Below are 25,033 nucleotides of genomic sequence, written 5' to 3'. Positions count from 1 at the left end.
TATCAAGTGTAATTCAGTATACATAGTATGAAACAGAACAAGAGCATACTTGATACATTCCCAGTTGTAGAGTTTTACAGCTTTCCTACTACTTTCTACAACATGCCTATCATCCCCAAAGTGAACTCTATATCCATCCCTCCCCCGACCACAGCCTCAGAACCTTGAATCTGCTTCATGTCTCAACGAATCTGTCCATTCTGGACATTTCATATAACTGGGATCATGAAGTGGTTTCTTGTGCTTAGCATTATTTTTTCAAGTTTCATCCAGTTATGAAATATATCTGTATCTCATTCTTTTTATGAATGATATTTCAAAGTGTGCATATACAATCATGTGTTTTCATAATAAAAGGTTATTTTGGGCCAGGGCCTCTAGTATCCCAGGGTAGACCTGAACTCACAACCTCAAGTGTAGGGAAGGATGGCTTCGAACTTCTGATCCTCGTGGTCCTATCTCTTGAGTGCTGGGATTACTGACATACATCACTCAGTATATGTAATGGTGGGAACAAACCCAGGGCTTTGTGTATGCTGGCCTATCGTTCTATCAACTGACCTGCATCCTCAGCCTCTTTTGAGAATAATTCTATCATGAACATTCCTTTAAAAATCATTTATTTTTATTTAATGTGTATGTGCATTTTGCCTGCATATATGTGTATGCACAACATTCATGCCTGGGGCTTATGGAGCCAGAAGAGAACATTGGATCCCTCAGAACTGGAGTTAAAGATAGTTATGAGCTGCCATGTGGGTGCTGGGAACTGAACCTGGGCCCTCTGCACCCGGGCCCTCTGCAAGAGCAGCAAGTGCTCTTAACTGCTGGTAATCTCTCCAGTATTGTGAACACACATCTCTGAGTTTACATTGGAGACCTGTTCCTCATTCTTCTGAGTGTAATTGCTGGGTCATCTGGTAATTCTGTGTTGAAGTTATTGAGGAAACCAGATCCTGCATTCTTCAGTTTTCTCTAAGGCAATTCTGTCTAACCTACCACAGAAGGCTCAGGCATGGTATTCAGCGCCCTAGAAGGCCAGTGATCAGTGGGCACAGTCCTGGCAGGAACAGTTACCGAGTGTCAGAGCCCCCTACTTACTTTTGTTTATAGGATCTGCCATGGGGATGCCGATCCGTATGCAGTTTGCAGCTTCCGGGCTCTCCGGCTGGGGAAGATCCTCACAGTTTGGCAACTTCAGCCTCATCAAAATCATGGGATTTGATCTGGCAAATATGTACTCTGTCTGACACAGGACATTTTCCAGGACTTCACATTCATCGCGACACAAGTCGCGGGGCTTGGGGACAGATGAGGTTTCGTCACAGTATGGGAAGGCGTAGTGGCACAGGGAAGGGATGGCGAACTGGGAACACTTATCAGATAGATGGCTCGAGGTGCCAATCATGGTGAAGGCCGCTGAAAAGCAAACAGAGCTGTTAACTCCGCAGGGCCGGGGTTTATCTCTGCTGTGATCCAGTCAACAGATACCAGGGAGAAACACACTGCGGGGAATCCGCTGGGCTCAAGCCCACAAGGACAAGGCTAGCAGATTCATTTCAGATGTCTAAGCAGCTCACTTTCACTGGCTTGAAAAAATCATTTTGACTACAAAGTTAGAAAAACAGGATTAAATTACATATGTACCATTTCCTAATAAAAAGAATTAATTGGGTTAAAGTACAATATATTTTCCTTCCCCCTCCCCCCACCCCCCCAAAGCAATAGAACTTTGTGTTTCACCCCATCCTCTTTATTAGTTTTGTGAGGTTCTAAGACATCCAAGAGCCCCAGCTCAGAGCTTGTCTCAGGCAGGGCTTGAGCTGAGCATAGGACTGTGTTGCCAGGAGTTGCTGGGTGGCTTTGGACAACTTGCTTCATTTCATTGTGGCTTGAATACTTTCTATTCCATCTTCTGGAAAATGAGGCAATGCACCGGAAGACCACAATTCAATTGTCCCAGAATGCATCATAGGATCTCAGGGGTTTGTCAGCCTAGCCTCACATACAAGGCATCTATGCCAGAAGGGCATCAGCCCTGAAGGCTGACCATGAGGCTGTTTACACTGTTTCCCAGAGTTCCTTCCTAGGGACAGTAAGCTGATAGTGTATTAACAGCTTCTGAGAAGCAAGGGCCACAGAGGTCAAATGAGTCTGGGAAATGTTGGGTCAAACGAAATGATTTTTTCAAAAGCAAAATGATACTATAATACTTTCCAGCAAGCCAATACTCACTGAACATATCCAAAAGAGGGCTATTATACACCGATTACCAAATATTTATAGGAGAACAGCATTTATTTAATGTGTATTCTCATTTTAAAGTTTGTCCACATGCTCTTGTACTGGGTGGAAACCCTGAGTTCAACGTCTTCTCCCTATTAGGCCTATGTCTGTTCTTGTTCTCAAAACCCCAAGGGCTTCCTTCAACAGAGGCAACTTCACCTTCCTGTCCTTTTTTCTAGTTCCACAGTTCCCCTGAGCTGCTTCTCAGTTCTGTCAAGTTGCTTGGAGAACAGTCTCTGGCCTTGTTTCTGTCTCATCATAGATTTTTCCATGTATCTCTTAAATCCTCATGTTTAAGATAACAATTACACATGCCCTTCAGAGGAACTTGTAGGATACAGTTATACTAAAATCAATTTGCCATTCATCTGAAATTCCGATGTAACTGGGGACCCATGTCTGTATTTGCTAAATTTGGCAGCTTTTGTGAGAATCTCATGGAGGTCATTTTAACACATTGCAAAGGGCACAGCCACTGGACTCCCAAAAGGGGCATGAGACGGCTGTGACCACCATAACAAGGTGCAAAATGGTGGATGGTGGGCTGAGCCTCCTGCCCTCGGGTATTAGGAAGTACTTCACTGTGGTGTTCATGTAGAGCAGCAGTTTCCTGAAGTCTCTGTAACAACAGCTCTGGGATGAATGTTCTAGTCCAAGTTCGTTTCTTCTTAGTCTACATCACATGGCTTCCAAATGCAAGCAAGCTCTGCGGAGGCAGAGCCATACCTGGCTCATTCACACTCTCATATCCCCAGTGTCCAGTCCTGTCCCAGCACACTGAAAGCACTCAGTAATATTTATTGAGTGTTTGCATGAATGTGAGACTTCTTGAAGCTTCCTTTTCCTCCAAGACTAACCTCTAATAAATTATTTTAATGTAAATTCCAGAGCACAGACATCACATCTCATGCCTCTTTATGGTTGGTTCTACTCCCAACCCCCATGCTTAGCCTAATCCTCTGTCAGGAAAGGAGCCCAGAAAAACTTCTGGCGAGAAAAATAGTTATGTAAGTATCATTTCTTTGATGTTACCTACCTGTGATCTGATTTTCTATTTCCCCCTGCATATGCAAAGACTCCATATACACAGTGCGGTTGCCAATAAATCGTGCACATGCAATGCCTCTGTATGGTTGACAGAATCCATCTTCTTCATACTCATCTCTAAAACAAAGCACAGGGATTCTTAGCACACAACTACCTACATAGGCACACTATCCATTCTGGTTGTGCAATGCCCTAAATGGTCACAAGGGGGCGCAGTTGGGCACCATATAGTGAAGACCACACTTTTTTTTTTTTTTTTTTTTTTTTTTTAAATTCAGCTCTCAAAACATCCCTTAAAACATCTGTTGGTCACGTTGGTCAAGTTTCCTACACCCCCAGAAAATCATCCTGAAGCGCAAAATCATTCTTAAATATGGGAAAGAACTTTTATTTTTGCAGCTGGTGGTGGGCTGGAAGATGATGTAGCCCTGAGAGGAAAGAGGAAGCGAGCTGGAAATCTGGGCACATGGTCTACAGTTTTGGTTGTTGTTGTTGTTGTTGTTGTTTTTCCTAAGTGCAGATTATTTCTGCTCCATTTGCTACAAAGGCATGGACACATCAGCCACAAGATTCACGACAACTGACATTTCAATTAGGAGATGCTCAGGGTAGGCAGCTGATGCAGCTGCGAGTTAGTGGGCACCCTTGAGTGCCATGGCTCCTCACTGGGTAAGACCTGTCCTGTCTACCTGGAAGAGAAGCCAAGCCAAGTTGCAGACCAAAGGACTTGAGATGAGCCACTAAATCCAAGGAACTCTTCAGCAAACACCAATGAAAATCTTACCTCTACAATCGGTAAAACTTTTAAAAAAGAAATAGCCATAAGAATTTTGGCTGCTTTTAAATTATAATAATAAATGATAAATAATAATTAAAAAATAATAAATGACACCAGACAGTGACAAGAAAGCTATGGTGTTGCAAGCCATGAGACAGGAGACCAGGATTCAAGATGGAAGAACTTCCCACAGAAGTCCTCAGTGGGGGTGCACACAGAGGGTAGAACCAGGGGGTGGAACAACAGATTTGGCCACACTGAAGACTGCCTGCTACATTCTTGAGTTCCCTTTGACACCAACTCTTCTCCTCTGGCTGTGGTCAACACCATCTCTACCCACTTGCCTTGTGTGGCTTCTTCCAAGTTAGAAGGCATGGTACCAAAACACTCTTCCTGTGTTCTTTCTGCAGCCTGGCTCAGACCTGTGCATCATATGATCCTTGCCTTTCAAATAGAGGTAACACTCACTGTCCTATAGATCTAAGCCATGGGACCCCATCAAGTAATACAAAAGATTATTATTTGTATGCTAATTTAGCAGTGCTGGAGATGGAACCAGGGTCTCTTATGCACTAGGTAAGTACTTAGCATCGAGCTCTGTTCCCAGACAGGTTTGGCTTGTTTTTGAGACCAGTCTTATTATGTTGTCCAGCCTGACTTGGAACTTGTAATAATCCTACATCAGTCCCTCAGGTAACTGGGAGCTACAGGTATGTACTACCATGACTGGCTGCTATACAAGTCCCTTGAGACTTCAGAGATGGTGCATAATTGTCATTTAAGTATTTACGTGGTTCCAGAGGATACTCGTTCAAAAAGGAGACATTGACTAAGTGCCTATTTTTTTAAACTATGATTGTGAGCAGAGCTATACTAGTGCTGGGCTTCCCCACCTACAGATCTCACACTCTTAGGAGACTAAAAGGCTCAGGATAGCTGCCAATGAGTGCACAGCCCTGGAATGGGACACTTGTCTCCTGCAGCGTCCTCCATTCGTTTTCTAAGTGACTCGATTTAAAGGTGAAGATGGGTAAAACATATCTGCCTTCATCCTGAAATAGTTTGTACTGCACAGCCTTGGAAACCTAACCTCAAATACACGACCAACAAGCACATCTACCTAAGAGAACGACCTTGAGACTCCAGGGCTGCACAGTCCCTCACATACCCCATGTGTTTACTTTCATAAATCCTACAGTAATGGTGAAGCCTTTTTGGCTTAGATCTTACCTGAGCTGTAAAATTAACCCCACTTTTATTGGGTAACTAATACTGTAAACCTGTGGGGAGAAAGACGGCTCTGGATGACCTCAAGTTGGTTTCTGGAAACCTAAGTACAGAGACCAGAATCCACACCCCCTGCCCCCTCCACCTCTACTAACCCAGGCCTTACTTTTCTATCCCTACACTAGCAGAGCCTGGATGTTTAAAGCGTCGCTGTGAGAACAATTTCCTCCCCTATGTTAAACTCTCAAGGCTTCCATCTAGTCTCTTGGGAAGATAAAAGCTCGGAAATACCTCCAGATAAAAATCCTTAGCCCACTGGGAGTTCCCATAGTTTATGAGTGAGGCTTAGGCTAAACTTCTTACCACCTTTCCAGTTCCAGACTGCTAAAAAGACCGAATAGCTCTTCTTCTTCAAACTAAAGTGAGACACAGCTCCTTGGCTGCCCACGTCTTACCAACTGCTTACAGCTGCAGGTGTACTGGGTTGTTGTTATTATTATTATTATTATTATTATTATTATTATTATTATTCCCAGAACTTATGTGATTCCCTGGGGAACAGAGGTTTTTAAAAATCCTAAGCCCAAAGAGCCAAGTGAGTGTGTAACGCATCTGAATAACTTTTCAGCTTTGACTGTGTGCAAGATGCTTCCAGCGCACTGGAGGTGGCTCAGCTGGGAAAGGCACTTGCCACAGCTGGGCCGTCTGAGCTCTACCCTTGGGACCTTCCTGTCCCACCATGAAGAAGAAAGCTGATCTTACAAAGTCATCCTCTAACAACAGGAATGTGGTTACCCATGCACAGGACACACACACACCACAACAACAAAACAAGTTTGCTTGTTTGTTTGTTTAAATCTCTTCTGAGAACTTGGAAAAGATCAGAGTTTGCCAGTGCTCAGGCCCTGCCTCCCACCTGTGAGGTCAGACTGTGTGGGCTGAACCTCTGGAACTGGCTTTTCTCCCAGCAGTGCCTGCCCAGCTCCTCTCCTCAGAGAAGTTACATGTCTCGCTGCCATGTGCAAAGGCAGTAAGCAGTGCAGCCAGGTTGGAGGTTGTACTTTCAAGCTCAGGCTGCTTTACTGTGTTGTCAGGTCTGTAACCATTCTGTGTCCCGGGACTGCTGGGAATTCAGTCTACTCACAAATAAGACTTTATGGCATGTTTTTATTTTGTATGAGGCACTGCTGATCTCATACACTTATAAAATTGACATCAAGCCACTTAGTAGACAACAAGCTTGAGAAGAGTGTAGAGACATGAACGCTCGCATTTTGGAAAAGCGGGAGAGCATGATGAGGGGCAGCTATGTCAGCCAGTTCCACTCTCGTCTCGACTGTGCACCTTCCCTTTACAGGGTGAGCAGCAGCTGTGGGGCCGGCTGGTCTCCTAACAGTCAAGTCCCAGCCACCCTTTCCCTTTGCATTTAGTGGTAGGATGTCTCCCAACATGTACTTCTCCTGATTGTACTTTAAAACTTAAAGTACTTAAAAACAGGATACACCAAGGTGGTACAGTCAGGGTGCCGTCACGGAGCCATGCCACGATCCATCAGGAAGCAAAGGACATTGGGAAAGGGTACCAGGAACCCACTGCTGCCACCTGGAATGCTGTCTGGACGTTGGGTGAGAGGTGTCCTGTGTCTTTCAAAGGTCCTTCAGATGCTGGGTCACCAGCTTTGGCCACCATCCCAATTCCTATGTGGGATCCAGCAGAGCAAGGGTCTATCATTCTCCAGTGAGATCGGAAGGACATGGAAGGCACACAAAGAAAGAGGGCAGTGGGTGGACTGCCTCCTCAGGATGCTCCAAGGCAAAGGAAGGCAAGCTGCTCTGAGATACAGATGATACCATCCAGTGCTGGCCGGACTGCCTGCCTCTGGTCTTTGGTGCAAACTTTACTCTTACAAGTCTCAAGCCATAGTAAGCTGGTGTGTTTTGGTGATTTTGGTCCTGTGGCCTGAGATACCCACTTTCATCTCTTCAACCTTCTCATCATTTCCAGCCAGCCACATCCTCAGAACTCTCCTGGGCAAGTCAGGCACCTCCCACCTTCCACTAGTGCCTTGACCAGACCATCCCTGTGAGTTCTGATTGTATATCACGGTCATCTGCAACAGTGCTCACCTGACCGTGACCCAGCAACAGGACTGCAGCAGACTGACCTAGATTGCCCATCCTGGAAACTCTTCAGCCTGCAAATGGTTTCTTCTTCACCAGAATACAGGTGCAAGGGCAGGGGTGCATCTGACAGGTAGTTGCTGAATGGATTCTGGCTGATAAATTTCATGCTGAAAGTTGCTTTTTGGGGGAAACATGACCAGTTAAAATGCACAACTTTCCTTAGTGAGAAGAAAATGAATACAGAAGTACCTTGCTAACTCTAGAGCATAACCTAAGAGATTAAGAATACATAAAGCCTTGTCCATACCATTCACAGCAGCCAAAGGGCGGAAACATCTCAGTATTAATGAGCAGGTGAATGGTAGACAAAATGTCGTAGATACCTAGGGTGAAATAGTGTTTAGCCATATAAAGGAAACCTGCTATATTGTCACAGAGTCCATAGTACATGATTTATAGGGAACATTGGGAGTAGGTAATTCCACAGGGACAGAAAAGAGACTGGTAGTTGCCAGGGGCTGGGGGACTGGGGAATCCCTTACCTAGAGATGTCAAAGTCATACAACATTGAATGAAATTTCTCAATTCAAGATGGTTAATTTTATGTTGTACACAGTTCGCTGAAATTAAAAAACCATCTCATGTGTATCAAGGTAGAGCATTGCCTGGGAGAAGGTGGTGGCTGGGGTTTCCAAGGTCAAGTCAGAGGAGGTTTGACTGTGGACCTTTGCCAGGGTGATCTGACTGAGACCCTGGGTACAGAGCACAGCTAGATGGGAGCAATAAGATCCAGTATCCTCTTGCACAGTGGGTTGGCTTCAGCTAAGTGACTTCTTTTACAGTTCAGCATAGCTAGAAGAAAGCATTTTGAATATTCCCAACACAACCCTGAAAAGGATAAATGAGACCCAGGGTCTGGTCTGATTGATCACTGTACACCATCTACATGTATTAAAACAACATGGAACACCCCATAGATATGCATAATTATGTGTCAATTAAAATCTTGTTAGGAAGAGGGAAACACGATCCTACTAAGAGTCCAAGTGAAGGGTGCCAAACCCTTCCAGAGTAAACAGAAGCTTGCCAGAGACATGGACAAACGCAGGACCAGTTATGATCATATGTAGTTTCCAGAGTTACTCCCTGCCGCGAAATGTCTTGCAGTGTGGCATGTGCTTGGCAAGCCGTCAGCCAGGAGGAAGTGGCACAATGTAAGTCTTCTCATCTTTAATAGCACATGCTAGGGCACACAGCTTTTGGTGAAGGAGCATCTGGACAGGTGTAGATGGAGAGCGGGCAAGTAGGGACAGGGTGAGGGTCAGCAGTCTCAAGCAGGCTTTACCTTGGAATGGCTGCAGGAAGGTGATGGGTGAAATGTGTACCTCTAGTTTCCCTCACAAACTCTGCTTGCTAAAGACCAGGCTGAATGTGGGCATCAAAGAGAAGAAGGTGTTAATGTCCCTGACCCCTAAGGTCAATGTTCAAAGTGAGCCAATCAAGGCACATCAGTTCAGAGGACTGATGGCTCACACAGAGACCTGTGGCTATTAGGCTGAGGCTCTGCAAGCCCTAACATTCCCCATGGGTCACTGGAATGCCACTGTGAGCACAAGAAGTTCTGAGGTGACTATGTCAAGTGCTATGAAAGGCCCCCACCACTGGACACAGACAAATGAACATTTGTCCCCTTGTGAAGCTGGCCTGAGCTCAGTCTCACATCATGGTTTTTGCTTTAAAAAATTAAATCAGATTTCAAGGTTTTTTCCTCCTCTTGGCTAGGAACCATTAAAACAAACAGAAGAATAGTGTTCTGCATAGTTCCCAGAAAAACATGTCACAGCGACGGTGTCCAACCCAGTGATGTGAAGGTACAGGCCATGCTGCAGGGCGGGACTGGGAATACAGGGTCTCAGCGTGCTTGGAAAGAGAACAGAATTCCCTGGGCTTGTAGCTCACAAATGTAATCTGAAGGAAAATGAGGCATGTAATGTATTTAGTTCCTATTTAAGGACACACTTGAAACCCTAGGACCGCACTGGCGCAGTATTAAAAGGTAGAGAGACGCTAATGGGAACGAGCGGGCTCTGCTTCTTCAGTTGCATTTCCATGGTCGGGCGCACTTTGCCTTCTCAGATGATCTTGGATGTTTCCAATTGTCCTGCTGTGAGGGGCTCCTTCACCTCTGAAGTCAGGCTGATACCCGGAAGCCAGAGGTGACAGCTGGGAACCCATCAAGCACAGGGCCCCCGAGTTCTATCAGGAATCCTTCACTCAAGCTTTGGTGTGTCTCCACCAACAAACAACCAAATCATCCCGGAAAACCTCCCACTGAGGAGAGCGGGATTTTGGAATATTACGCAACTCACATAAGCCTGTCTGGGCAGATTTCCTACCGCAAACATTACTAGGATTGATTTTATTTCCCCTGCTTTTTTCTTCTGTGTCTTTGGCTAGGGACTGAAATATTTGGTTTGTGGAAAGAGTGGCATAGGGAACTCAGGGGCTTTTTAGAGTTTTAATGTCATCCTACCGCTCAAAAGTAGGGCAGAACCCACTCCCCAGTTTTATGTTCTTTTGTCTCAGCTTTTCCCCTCTCTTGTTAATCAGAGACACAAAAGGCTTCCTACAAAGCAATGGAGAGCTGAATGCATATCTAGTCCCTGGATCCCGGGAAGGCAATAGAGAGGCCACATCAAACTTGAATGTCAGGAACTTTAAGCCTCTCCCTGGCAGCCTGGGGTGACCCAGGAAAATGGTTTGCTGCCCTCTTGACCCAGAACACCCCACAAAAATCATGCAGCCAAGAGGTTCAACTCTTTGTGCTCACTTGAAGACTATACCTAAAACTTGCCCAGGGTATGTGTATTCAAAGTGTCGCAACTGACTGTAAGATGTCACTACATTGTTAGAGTTGGAAGGTGGACCTAAGCCAAGCAGTGGGCATGGATGTAGAGTTGGTGGCCTCAAAGCGGTGCTGGAATTTTGCAACACGTGCTTAAGGGCAGTGCAGGCTGCTGAGCTTTGGGGGTTAGATGTGACATTTCTGGTCACTGAGCAAAGCCCCCAAGCTGTGTTCCCTGTTTGTACCTGAGGTACCTGGCACACTTCAGATGATCCTCACCAGAAAGAAACCCAGAGAAGAGGTCACACAGAAGAAAAGATATTCCATCAGACCCTGAAGAAGCAAAAACTCACAGCACAGAAACAATTTTAGCACAAAATAAACCCAGTTAAAGTAAAAATATTATAAAAGTTGAAATTAAAATAGGGGTTAGTTTGTGATGCACTAAGTGGGGGTGTTTTACATGAACAAATAGTGTCTGTTGGGCAAGGGGTCTCTGGAGTGGGCTGTAAAATATGAGGAGTTCCTTATTCCTTAGGAGAAATGAAGAGAGCTAACTATGAAGGTCTGTTAACTGGATGGGGTAGGGGTGTGTGAGCAGGAGGCCTCAGGTTCTCAGCATCCAGGTTCCAACAAGGGGCTCTGAACTTGGAAGAGAGAGCAGACACTCAGGGGTTACAGACAGTCTGCCCTATCTGTCCTGTCCCCCACAGGATCTCCATCCTTCTTCTTTTTCAGTGCTTGGGTTTCCTGAAGCCTATTGCTGAGAATACACTAGGATAGCTTTTGGAAGAGGTGGCAGTATCAAACAGAACAGGCATCGCATGGCATGCTAGCCCAGAGAAAGCAATGGCCAGTCAGCTGGTTTAATGGAGGTAACAGGAAAGCGGAAGGGAAATAAGGCAGGGCCAAAATGCCAGGGGTGTGTGCATGTGTGTGTGTTTGTGTTAGTTTGGGGTGTCTGAGGAATAGTGAGACTCAGTAATCCATATTTTCTTTGTGATTTAAATATTCCTCTCAAATTCCTATGCAGTCTTTTTTACATAGTCTTATTTTAAACTTGCTACTTCAAATTATAACAAAGGGATGAGGAGGTTAGATTTTGTCCTGACCATAAAGGGACAACCATGGGAAAGACAGTGTCCAAGATGATGAGGTCCACTTGAGAGGAAAGGCCATGTTTCCCACTGGTGCTGGAGGGATGTTTGGAGCATGAGAAGACCCCACTGTCTCAATGCAGAGCCAAATCATGATGCAGGGTATGGTAAAGGTGTGGAAGGAGACAGAGGCCTGTGGTAGGCACATGCCCAGTCAGTATCTCATGGAGTCCTTCAGTTGGAAAGCTAGTATGTAGGGCTCTGGTTTAAACGTTGTAGTTAGAGGAACAGAGAAAAAGTAGCCATGTGGTTTACCAAGCCCCATGTGGTTAGACTGGAAAGACACTTTGTAGCTCTTTTGGTCTTGGGTTTCTCTGGACCTAGTCTGCTTAACCTTAAAACTGGTATGATACCAAAAGCTATAATGTGTACAAAGAATTTGTGGCAGGTGCATGTGAAATACAATGACTCTTTCGCTGTGCACTGGCTTGCCTGCTCTGTGCCAGACTAGGTAGAAGCTGGCCTTCACCTCTGGACTGCTTGCATTTAGCTCACATATTGTGGTAGCAGATATGGAGTGTCAACAAGCTCTAGAACCACTTGGGCATCAAGTCCTCTGGCATGCTTGTGCAGGAGTTTCTAGACTAGGATAACTCACGGGAGATGATCCACTCTAAAGGTGAGTGGCACCATTCCACAGGCTGGGAACCTGGACTGAATAAAACAAAGGATGCGAGCTGAGCGCCAGCCTTCCTTGTTCTTTGTTTTCTGACTGAATTCAGGAAGATGACCTGGCTGATGCTTCTGCAGCCATGGTTTCCAGACCAACGATGGACTTTGCTCTCAAACTGTGAGCCCAAATCACCCTTTCTCCTTGAAGGGGCTTCGTCAAGCATCTTGTCCCAGCAACAAGAAAGGTAACTGAAGCAGATGGTTGTCTGGAGGTGCTGTCACTCTTGTCCTTTGTTACCCGTCCTTCCCTGTCACTGCGTCGAAGACTGTCGGGCTTGAAGCTATGCATGAATGTGAACTCTGGGCACAGGTCAGGGTCAGAAGCAGACCTATGAAGTCTGAAGGAGCCCATAGGAAGGCCAAGTCTCAGTGGACAGCATTTAAGAAGAAAGGGTGGATAAGCTTGCCATTTCTGTCCCATTTTTAGTCTGCTCTCACAGTGGATGCCCTCTGCGCTCCATCCCACACCTCAACCTTGAGCTCTTGGACCCCACCCCTCTACCTGCTCATGGACTTGTCCATTCCCTGTCGTCCTTGTCATAAATGAGCTGAAGCCCCCTGTCTGAAAACAAACTCACCCAGTCCCTGCTCTGCTCGGCTACTCTGACTTTTTAACAGCTTTCCACAGCAAAATTTCTCTTAAAGAAAATGCCCACCCCTGTCTCTTTAATTCTCCCATTCAGCTTAGACAGTCTAGCTGAATGAGCTTGCCCTTGACCCCAGTGACCAGCAGCAGCCTTAGACTCAGCTGACCCTTCCTTCATCTACCCAGATCTGCCTTGAGTGCTCTCTTCTAGTTTGGGAAGACAGCCATTCTTTGTGTGTGTGTGTGTGTGTGTGTGTGTGTGTGTGTGTGTGTGTGTGTGTACACATGTGCATGTGTCTGTACAAGGCAAGCTTCACTCTTGATCAAGAGAGCGTGCTCAGGAGAGCACACACCCCGAGGCACCAGGCACTGAGGCAGGAAGTGCATTTGGTTTTCCTTCTAACACAGGGGTGACTGTGTCTTTTCCCCATTGGCTGACCGCAGAGTCTTCATTCAATTGGCTAGTCTGAAAAGGATTGGCATAGAGGAAGTGAAGGAGAAAGGGGTCACGACTCCAGGCTATCAATTTCTTAGAATACAGCAATGGTCCTTTGTGTAAACAAAGGTTTTACTGGTGGTGGTGGGTGGGTGGGGTAAACATTTATAAAAGTCTTACAATATGTGGAGAGGACATAAAAAGATTTGAATTCCTTGTCTTAAGCACACATTTTATAGTATTTAATAGACTCCTATTTGATATTTCTTAAAACCCACTCCCTTTAAAAACACTTTTCTTCAAACTCACTAAGATGCTACTCTCTTTTTGTCTTATGTTGGAGTAAGAAACCACTTTCAGGAGGGTGCCTATTTAGTAATATTGATCAGTAATCCTGAGCAAGGCCCCTATACAAAGGATGAATTACCCCATCTATTTCATCTGCATGGTCCAAGGTAAGTTCACCTGAAGGAAGGGACTCTGGCAAGCTTGAGCGAGGCAAATTCTCTCTGGCAGGCCTTGCCCTTCTCCCCATTCCCTCTGCCTTGCTAAAATTTGTTAGATTACATTCCTAAAGCTAGCCACCAAGGTCTATTCCCTTATTTGGCCACTTCCTCCTCCTGAGGCTGACTATCTAGGTCCAGCAATCAAAAGCCCCCCTTGGCTCACCTAATTAACATGCCCAATCAAAATATACCACCGCATCCTAACTCATTCTAACACAGACCTCATCTCTTCTTAAGAATGACACCTGCAAGGTCATTTGCTGCTGTTTTTCTGCCTGAGTCAGAAAGTAGCCCCTTTAACTCTCCCCCCGCTCCACATTATAAAGGATCTCTCTGTGAAAACAGGTGTGTGGGTGTGGGATGTGCCTAATCCTGGGTCTGGAAGCTGTGCAGAGGTCTCCTTCAATACCTTCTTAGGGGTAGTTGCTTGACCGGGTGGTTGACCTGGCTCCATTTGGAATGTTAGGAAGGCCACCATTCTTGCTGCAAAGATCTCTCCAGAAGCCTTCCATCTGATCCCCTGCTTTCCTGGCACCTTCTTCAAGACTTGTGTCTCTCCTTGGTCTGTTCTCACACAGCAACTGAAAGAGTCCCTTCAGGACATTGGCCTGTTCATGTTTTTGCTCAAAGGCTTCCCTTCTCAGGCTGTCAAAACTGGAATCCCGAGTCTCCTGCCTCACCACTGCTGCCCTCAAGCCCCAGCACTTCTCACAGGCCTGTACTCAGCAATGAGCCAGTGCCCAGCACCAACAGGCCCACTCTGAAAAGGTACATTGCTTACTATTCATGCCCACATACCATGAAGACAGAAATGTTGGCCACTGCTATCTTTCTACAAGTTGTTGACAGGAAACAATTATTTAATAAATGAATTAAATCATCTGTCTGTGTGATAGAAGCAAAGCAAGATTCCAAGCTCATCTAGAATCCTGAAATTCATAGTCCGTTTCTGTATGACCCCGCTCCTGCCATCTAGTTTTGTTCAACAGAGGACGGGGCCTTGAAAAGTAGCAGAATTTTAACTATTACATTAGCATCCAAAGCACTTTTGGGATTTGCCTGCTCCTGGATCGAGTCCCCACCACCTCCAGTCTATGCATCACTGCTTAGCAAAGGAGTTGTTCTCCTATTCTGTCCTCTAAAGGCCACCAAAGGGTCCTCTATAGCAGAAATCTGTGTCACCCAGACATGGAAGCCTCCATAATGCACATTTCCTGTTCTTAGGTGACGTGAATGAATTTCCTAGCTCATTTAGTTTTCAAGTTAAAACAGACTCTTCCCTTCATTTCTTCTATGTCACAAGCTATCAACATATCCTTCAGTGCTCAGTAATATACTACACCTTTCTATATGTTAAAAACCTTCCACTTTTTGTTTTGAATGTCCCTTGTAATCAGACCTAGGTATTTATGAAAATGATTTGTTGTTCTTAACTAGAAACAAGCAAGAAAACAAGTGAAAGCAGGCTGCCAGGACCTTCTCAAGATAAGTAAATTGCGGTGGGATATCCTGCTGTATACTGTGAATATGTGTTGCTCTGATTGGTTGATACAATAAAGCTGTTTGGCTTATGGCAGGGCAGGATGGAGCCAGGTGAGAAGGAGAGGAGATGCCATCCCACCATCCAGGGAACAGCATGTAATGGCACACAGGTAAAGCCACAGAACATGTGGCAACATATAGATTAACAGAAATGGGCTGAGTTTAGTTATAAGAGCTAGCTAGCAAGAAGCTTGAGCCATAGGCCATGGCCATACAGTTTGTAATTAATACAAGCCTCTGTGTGTTTATTTAGGTCTAAGCAGCTGTGGGACGGGGAGGGACAAATTTTGCAAAATACAAATAGACTAGATATTGTAACTGTAATTCTTGCTTGATAACTGTTCTATTATATTTAATTTTACTATGTTAAAGTTAAAACCTTCCATTTTGATTAGATAGAAAAGGGGAAGTGCTGTGGGATGTCCTTCTGTAAGCTGTGAATATGCATTGCTCTGATTGGTTTATAAATAAAGCTGTTTTGGTCTATGGCAAGGCAGTTTAGAGGCAGGCAGGAAATCCAGGACAGAGACAGGAAAGGAGAGGCACAGGTAGAGAGGAGATGCCAGTCACCACCAGGAGAAGCAAGATGTGAAAGTACCAGTAAATCATGGCCCATGGCAACTTATAGATGAACAGAAATGGGTTAATTTAAGTTATAAGAGCTAGCTAGCAAGAAGCCTGCCACATGCCATGTAATTGGTAATTAATATAAGCTTCTGAGTGATTATTTTATAAGCGGGCTGTGGGACCATGGGGCCAGGCGGGACTAGAGAAAACTTTTGACTACAAACTTTCAGCTGCAGTATATAATCTATATTTCATGTTTAAAGGACGCCTCATGCCAGGACCTTCTTAAGGCAAGTATATAATCTACATTTCATACTTAAAGGATACCTCATGCCAGGACCTTCTCAAGGTAAGTACATAATTTACATTTCATATTTAAAGGAACTGGGGTTCAGAAATCTTTGTCTTGCTCCAAATTTCCTAATGTTTCCACTTTAAGGAATATTATAAAGCCGACAAAAATATATGTGAAAATGTGCTCATGTATGATTTAGTGAAAAAGACAACACAATACTTACAAATTACACTTTCACACCTGGCTCTGTGTGTTTAGATAAGGAAAGAGTTCAGATGGGAAAGCTTTATTTTAGTAGATTCTTCAACCTCAAAATTGTCCAGGAGCACAGCAATGATATATATACCTGGTAGCTGAGAAAACAAGCTTGAGAATGGGCTAGCCTTTGCTAACCATACAGAGTGTGCTCTTTCCTTCTGTGGCAGCTCAGACTCAGGAGGGGGAGAGGATTTGGTAGACAGATGAGGGATGTTTTTCTGGAGGAGAAGTAGGTGAGAGTTGCAAAGGCAGACAGAGGGGGTGAGATTGGAGGAGAGAGAGAGCAGAGAGTGAGAGCATGAGAATATGGAAGGAAAGATCCCCCCCCCCCCCATGCAGGCTGGCTTGATTTGAAATCCTTCTATCCAGGGAGGACTGTTCTCACTCCCAGATAATGACAGGAAAAATGCTGGCCAAATGAGTCCCAAGCTTTTCCAGAGCATTACCTAACTGAAGCAGGATGCTTGCGCTGAACTTGGCATTGCTGTGTGGAAAAGTCACTGGGCTGGAAATCAGAAGACTGTGGTCCTGCACTCACTTTGGCGGCCATCAACCTTGCTGAGGTCCCTTAGCCCGCTTTGTCCTCAGCCACTTCATGTGTGTGCCCTGTAATCTGAACCACACATGTCCTTTCTGATTCCAGTGTTCTTTCCAAGTCCAACATTTCATGGTTACTCTAGCTGAAAAGCTCAGCATATCCCAGCAGGATGGCCACAGCTGCCTTTGAGCTGGCCTTTCTACCTCCAGCCCTGGAAGTCCACCCATGTTCTGTGGTGTGGGAGAGGGAACACTTAGTATGTACAATCAGACCACCTTTCTCATAACTGTTCCATGGCTATCCACTGAGAAGTCCCTTGGTGACAGGCCACCACATCATAGTGATAACAAGGTCCAAGCCATATCTTCAGCACCCTTTAGGCCCTGGAATGCAAGAGCAGCTTGTAGTTACCAAATACACCAACTAGCATCTAGACTTTTGCATCAGCTGCTTCCTGCCAGGATGTTCACCCTTGTATTCCTTCACCTGGCTTACTCTCCTCACCCTTTCAGTCACCATCCAGCTTTTCCTCTTTGAAGATGCTCTCCTGAGGCCACCAGTGGTCCATGAGAAGGGGTGCACTCTCTAGCATCCTGCATAAACTTTGTTCTACTATGGTAACCTGTTGAGAGGTCCCAAACAAGGCAGAACATTCCTGAAAAGCAGTGGCTGTTCTTACCTTTTTCTGCAGTCCTAACCCACCCCCAACCCAGCTTCCCTCTCCACAGAGCCTAGTACACACAGCCTATTTTATAGAAGGCACCAGCAGATGCATATGGAATTGCAGTCTGTGCCTCTCCAGTCACAGTTACAAAGACCTCTACCCCTGCCAAACTCCAACATCATCAACCTTCAGCCAGCCCTCCTTTGAATACTGTCCCAAATGGGGGGGCTAAACAGAACCCATCTCCAATCCTTGAGTTCACTCAGCTAAGCCCCCATGAGTCCTGCACTTCCCAAGTTGGTTGTTTCAGTTGCCAGGTTAAGCACAGTCTCCCTGCTCCTCATCCCCTCCCACTTCTAAATAGTAGTGAAAGGACTCCCCAGTCCCTGGGGTCCAGGTTGCTGTTGTATGGGGCTTGTAGCACAGAGTCGTATCTGACTCCATGTGGATATTTTGTTAAGCATTACTAAACACCCCTAACCTATCAACTCCTGCCTTTGTAGTCGTTTCCAGTTGGAATGTTTTTAGGCTGAAAGAGACAGGTTTTTGAAAAGACATAAACATCTATGGTGAGAGGTGACATATGTTTTCTCCTAGTGAAAGCAAGGGACTCCCGTAGATTCTGCAGTTTTTGGACAGTGCATAAAATCCATCTCATAGGCAATTAATCTCCTGGCAGGCTTTGAGTGAAGCAATTACCCCATGTTTTTCTTTGTCATTGTTCGGAAGCTTAGCAGTGCATCTATCTACTGGATTCCAGTCTGGAGAGCCAACGGCTGCCTTAAAACCTCCACAGCAAGCATATGTAAAAACACTCAGTGTTCACACGTTTGATTTAAATATTGACACATTTTTTCATTAGAACATTAAATCCTCAGCTTTAGTCATCTTAAATGCTTTCCAGGAGAGTGACCTCCCCACTACAATGGCTCCTAGGAACTCAATACAAACTTTGCCAGCCGTAGAACCTCGGCCGTGGCTGCCTATTGTGCTCTTCTTCTGTGGTGAGGCAGCTGTGACTGGTTAGGAACCAGTGCTGGAAACAGTATGCGGAGTGTTCTTGGCAGATTTCTTACATCGTTATTCAATATGAACTGCAAATCATATGCTCATAGTTATGAGAATGTCAGGAAACTCTAGCGTTCATGCTTTGTTTGACAGAGCGACTGGAGTGGTGCTGTAAGGCAGAGGCCTCCAGTGCTCGCAGCGGAGGAGAAAAGAACCCTCCCAGGGCCAGCAGGTCCCGAGAAGTCGGTAATGCAGACAAGAGCCCAGCTCCGCACTGATATACGTACGGCTTGCGGGCTTGGTTAGTCCAGGCTGTATGGCAAGGAGGCCAGAGGTCTGGGAGGGAATGCTAGATGTCTCTGCAGTTCTTGCTCACTTCAGCTCAACCAAGCTTTAGAGCAGGTTCAGCAAACTGTTTACATTTATGTATTTCTCTCTCTCTCTCTCTCTCTCTCTCTGTGTGTGTGTGTGTGTCTGTGTGTGTGTGTGTGTGTGTGTGTGTGTCTGTGTGTGTGTGTGTGTGTGTGTGTGTGTGTGTGTGTGTCTGTGTGTGTGTGTCTGTGTTTAGGTCAAAGGACAAACTTCAGGGATTCAGTTTTCTCCTTTTATCTAATGGATCAAACTCAGGTCCTCAGGTTTAGCGGTAAGTGCCTTTACCTGCTGGGCATGCCCTCTGTTTCTTTCCTTTTATCTCTTTTCTATTTTCCCTCTCTTTCTCTTCTTTCCTTCCCCCATTTCTCCCTCTCTCTCTTTTCTGTTTTGTTTTTAGTGGTTACATTTAATATTTAGGTTGAATCCCACTTTTCATTGTTTATAAAAACCTTTATATATAGCTATGATTATTCTCTAGGTTGAAAACAAGTAAGTGGAATTATCTCCTTAGCTAAAACATATGCAAAATATATTTGCAGGTAGCTACCAAGTGTCTTAGTTAGGGTTTCTGTTGCTGTTATGAACACTATGGCCCATAATGAGAAGGCTTTTTTTTTTCAGTTAATTTCATACCACAGTCCATCATGGAACGAAGTCAGGGTAGGAACGCAAGATAAGAACTGAAGCAGGGACTGTGGAGAAATGCTGCTAACTTGTTTGCTCCTCATGGTTTTCTCAGCCTGATTTCCTATACTACCTAGGGCCACCTGCCCAAGGGCGACACCACCCATAGTGAGCTGGGCCTTCTCATATCAATAATTAGTCAAGAAAATGTCATATATATTTGCCAACAGGCCAATCTTAATGAAGCATTTTCTCAATTGAAGTTCCTTTTTTTCCCAGATGTCTAGGTTGACAAAATCAACCCAGCACACCTAAGAAAATTATCCTACTCTATCTACATCTATCACTGACAGATGATAATATAAATTTCCCTGTATTCACTGTTGATAAGTACCTGCTCAATATTATCACTTTTAAAGTTCATATATCATTTTTTATTCTAGGTAGAGCTGAACATTTTCTTCATATGTTCATAAAAACTTTTGCATGATTTGTATGTTCACAGTATATAGGTTGATGCATTTTCTATGTCCATTCTACTGTTAGCATTATTCTTTAGTAGACATTTTGAGAGACTAATGGATCTACCCATGAGTGCACAACCAGATAACTGACAATATAAGATTCAAATTTGGGTTTTGCAAGTCAGTTTCATATTGTGACAGGCATATGACACAAAGATTCTAAATTGCAGTGGTAATAATGTCTTTAAATCCAACATATTAGAAACAAGCTCACTGAGCACAAAAATAAAATTAAGAGCATTTACACTGGGACAAGAAGGCAGGTGCTTCTGCACAGAGAGTACCAGACCCCATTTTGGTCTTTGATTATGCTTACCACACTATGCTTAAAGGATTTCAGGGATCCAACAGTAATCTAATAACCTCATTTATAATGTGCCTGTCTGAATGGTTTCCAGTGTCTCCCTGCAAATGGCAGACCTATAAAATCTATAGGGAGAGATGATAGGTAAGTAGGAGGAAGGACTCTTCTTCCTGTATGTGGGGATGCTATCATAGTTCACAGGCCTCTCTACTGCAGTGGTTCTCAACCTTCCTGATGCTGTGACCCCTTAACACAGTTCCTCATGTTGTGGGGACCCCAACCATAAAATTATTTTGTTGCTACTTCATTATTGTGATTTTGCTACTGTTATGAATCGTGATGTAAAATTTTTGGGAGATAGAAATTTGGTAAAGGGTCAAGACCCACAGGTTGAGACCACTGCTGTACTGGATCATTGAGGATGGATGGTATCAAAAAAGCTCAGTGATAAGGACATTCATGCCTCCAAACATCTTTGTTGAAGAGGCAGGAGGCCTGTCTTCAGCTCTACTAGACTGAGTTCACCTGAACATCAGGCAATAAGCTGGAAAATAGCTGCTACGAGGGCTTTATAAACTGCCCTTCACTGTCCTCAAAGACACCTGTCACTGAGAACTAAAGTCATGTCAGAGCAGAATGACTGATGGAACTAGAGGTATGACTGGACAATGGATGATGGCAGACAGCACAAGAACATTCTTCTCAAAGGCTCAAAGGACAGCCTTGCACTCTCCTCAAGCTCTTTTTATCCCTTTGTCTTCGGTGCCCTGGCACATGGGATTTACCAGGAGACTGTGATATGCTGTTCACATTCTTGGAGACACACAAATGGACAAAACAGAACCACTGTCTTAGGACTCACATTCAACCTGACTGCTGGACATCTAAATGAATGAGTCAAAGAATAAACATCAAAATGGGGAACAGGAGAAATATACAGCCAGAGGATTCCATCAATGGCTCCTCAGGAACTGGGAAGAAGATGAGGCAATGCCAGGGGCCCCATAGCTGAAGACAGAAGGATTGAGGAGAAAAGTCCATCCAGTCCTTTCCTCTTACCGGTTCCTGTATCACGAAGTCATGTGGTTAGTTAAAGCTCCACCAAGTTAAATGATGCTTATGATTCCTACTGATTTAAGATGATAAGAATTCCATAATATAACCTAACCTCTTAGGAAGTTTATCCATGGAAACTAGTTTTTCCAGCTTCACCTCTGGTTCCGACAAAACACAGAGAGTCAAATGGAAAATTCCTGCTTGGGGTCAGCTGGTGCATGCAAGGGACAGCTGTGCAAGGTGCTCTTAGTTATCTTTACTTTTTCCTTGATTCAAGCATCCTTAATGGAGTACCTGGTCTCTGACAGGTGGTGGCAGATGGTACAGGTTCTGACCTCCAAGGATCCCAGGCTTAAGGAAAGAGGAATGGTCAGCACAAGAGGCCTCCCTCCTCAGAATCCCCTCCTACAAGGAAGTAGCAGGAAGGGCGGTGGTTACAGACCAGGCTGCTCATCCTACAGGTACTGAGTGGTCACTGTAACTAGCCATCATTCTAGGTGCCAGGGCTCACTGGTGCAGCAAGGCCTAGGCATGGGGGAGGGGAGACTCATTTGGGCAACGACAGGGACAGAGTCTGGAAGAACTTAAACATGAACAAAACAATTAGATACAAGTCCCCATTGCTTAGCTCTGCACTACTGTGGTAAAATATTAAAGATAAACAACCAAAAAAGAGGATAGATTCATTTGGACTCAGTTTCAGAAGTCTCATCCCATGTTTGGACAGCACATTGCTTCTGGGCCTGTGGCATCAACACATGGTAGAACAAAGCTGTTTACCTCATGGCGGTCAGGAAACAGGGTTGAGTGCAAGAGGTACAATGCTTTCTTCAAGGCCATGTTCCTAGTAATTTCCCTTCCTCCCAAGTTCTACCAGTTCTCAAACAGTGTCATTGGCTAGGGACCAAGGCATTGACAGAAAAGACTTGGGAAGACATGATTCAAACCTGGAGTGCATGTTTCTATTGCCTGACTTTTATATACCACTGCTGCTCTATGACAATGAAGAAAACATCCCAGATACCTGGATTGTAGATTCAATGTCCCAGGCAGGACAATGATAGAGGTATCTAACTGTCTACCTGGGTCTGTTTTTTTTCCTTTCAACTTTTTGTTTGTTAGTTTGGTTTTGGTTTTTTGAGACAGGGTTTCTCTGTGTAACAGTCCTGGCTGTCCTGGAACTTTCTTTGTAGACCAGGCTGGCCGTGGACTCACAAAGATCTGCCTACCTCTGTCTCCTAGTTTAGGGATTAATGACATGTGCCACCACACCTGGCTTTTCTTTCCAACTTTAATAGAACTGCCCACATTGGCTGACCAGTGTCTCTAGCAGCAGAGACCACAGGAAAATGTGGTCATATGTTCTGGTCAAAGAGATGAGAGCAAAGTGAAGCACATCACTCCTGAGACAAGACCTTATGAAAACAAGAAAGATGAGAAGAGGTAAGAGAGAAGACGGGGGGATTTGTTAGCTTAAAAAAGAAAATAAAGGGTGTTCTACTGACTGGTGCATAACCATTAAGAGTGATGCTAAAGAAGTCATGTGAGACAAGATAAACTCACAACGACAGAAGGCTAGTAAAATAGACCAGGTCTGAGTCTCAGGGTGAGCACAGGGAACAGAACTGTTCTTTCAGTCCTGGACAGCCTCTCCTGGACTCAAGAGAAGTCTATTTCTATCTTGCTTAAGACTGACTCACTATCTCTCTCTCTTCATCACCATCACCTATCCACCATCTATATATTGTACCAACTTAGACTATTCTTTAGTTAATTCTGAGAGACAGGCTCTAAGTCAAGAAAATAGAGAGCTTATCAGGTGATAAGTTTGACAAGTAGAAGACTAGCACAGAGGAGGGGGAGAGGAAGTGTTGGTGGGCAGGGGATACCACAATATCACCAGGATATTAGATCTGATGGCCCCCGATAGCGTCTGCAAACCACATGTGCATTTGTGCCTACGAACGTTGAAGGGTTGAGCTAAGGTGGTAGTGAGTATAAAATACGCTGTAGATTTCAAGACAGCCTTAGCATACCTTTCCCTAAAAAAAAAAAAAATTTCAGTATTATTTTTAATATTTATTACATACTGAAGTAATTACATTTAGAGTCTATTGTACTAAAACACCACTAGTTTTATTTTTAAGATGTGGCTCTTAGGAACCTTAAGGTTATGAATGCGGCTGCCATTCATAGCTTGCATGTCATTTCCACGGGGCAGTGCTGCTAGGGTCCCCCTAACAACTGCATAGCATCCCCACTCTGCTCTGCCTCAAGTCGTATCCTCCCCTGGGCTACTGTCTCCACATTCTACTCGGGTTCCAGTCCTTTCATGGTTCAGCTATCTGGATGTGAGTCTCTACTGGGTATAGTGGTGATTGCTCAGCAGACTGCTTTCACAACCCATGGCTGGGATCATCAACTTTGGAGAATAGTCAAGAAGTAACAAAAGGCTTTGCTTCTCGAAAGTACGTATCAAGCTTAACAGGACTCATAGCCTTCCACCTTTAAGGTCTGCTTTTATCTTAAGAGCTCTCCCCAGCCCCAGGCTCTTATTAAATAATTTGAGAAATGACAGTGCCCAGGAGCAAGAGCTTTAGGCTCAGGCAAACAAGCCCTAGCTACCAAGGCTGTCCTGGAGTCATTGCTTAGCATTCATTTCTCCCTTTCCAGAATCAGGATGCTATGATGCATCACAGGGCTTCTCTGACACTCTGTGGATCCAAGTATCTCTGGGACTGTGGACTTCAGTGCCCTACCCCATCACTCCCAAGTAGCTCTCAGATTCATTGAGAATGAAAAAAAAAAAATGACTACCGGGCTAGGACCCCTCTTTCCTTCCACTGCCTCGTAGAAAAATTCTGCCAAAGGGGAATGGGCTGGGAGAAGCAGTAAAGGAAGCTACATTCCCTCAGTGAGCAAGCAATAAATGCCAACATTCCTATCCTGAGTGGACAGTGTTCTACCTGGAGGCTAAGTGGGGTCAGGGACATGCCTGAAAACAAAACAAAACAAAACAAAAACTCCCGTGAAATGCCTTTGCAAGGAAAGAAACAAATAGCCCTGTGGCAACCTCAGGGAGCTACCCTTTTCTTCCGGTCCTGGGTTGCAGTGCCCCATCAAGGCAAGGCTGGTTGGAACTAGAAGAGGTGTTTCATTAACATTGTCAAACCTGGACCACATTGGCCTGCAGGCGTCACCCAGGCACAAATCTTTTAATTTCCACAAACAGGAGCAGTAAACACACCCACAGTTCCCACCAATGAGTTGGGAGGGGAGCAGGGCTTCATGTGCCTTACCCTATTCACTCCTACCTGTGTGGGATGGTCTGTATGTCAAATGTGTTGCTCTGATTGGTTAGAGTAAATAAGTGCTGATTGGCCAGTTGCCAGGCAGGAAGGATAGGGTAGGTGGGACAAGGAGGAGGAGAATTCTGGGAAGTAAAGGCTGGGGGAGACACACTGCCAGCCACCGCCATGACAAGGGAGATATAAGGTACTGGTAAGCCACGAGCCATATGGTAACTTTTAGACTAACAGAAGGGGTTAATTTAAGATCTAAGAACTAGACAGCAAGAAGCCTGCCATGGGCATACAGTTTGTAAGCAATATAAGTTTC

The 25,033-nt window shown here is 44.8% G+C and overlaps 1 protein-coding gene across 1 annotated transcript in view; it reads right to left on the bottom strand.

The window, feature by feature from the left end:
* The window catches only part of Ror1 (receptor tyrosine kinase like orphan receptor 1), a 353,310-nt gene that overhangs the window by 30,771 nt on the left and 297,506 nt on the right, over nt 1–25,033 (bottom strand). Inside the window, exons 5-6 of the mRNA XM_036177333.1 lie at nt 3,323–3,450; nt 1,102–1,419 (exon numbers count right to left, since the gene is read on the bottom strand). Of these exons, the coding sequence (XP_036033226.1) occupies nt 1,102–1,419; nt 3,323–3,450 (446 nt within the window). The remainder of the gene's footprint in view (nt 1–1,101; nt 1,420–3,322; nt 3,451–25,033) is intronic.

Source organism: Onychomys torridus, chromosome 2 (assembly GCF_903995425.1).
Source record: "Onychomys torridus chromosome 2, mOncTor1.1, whole genome shotgun sequence".
In the NCBI taxonomy this organism is placed as follows: Eukaryota; Metazoa; Chordata; class Mammalia; order Rodentia; family Cricetidae; genus Onychomys; species Onychomys torridus.
Note: the sequence above shows the minus strand (reverse complement) of the source record. Positions and strands in the feature narration are given on the sequence as shown.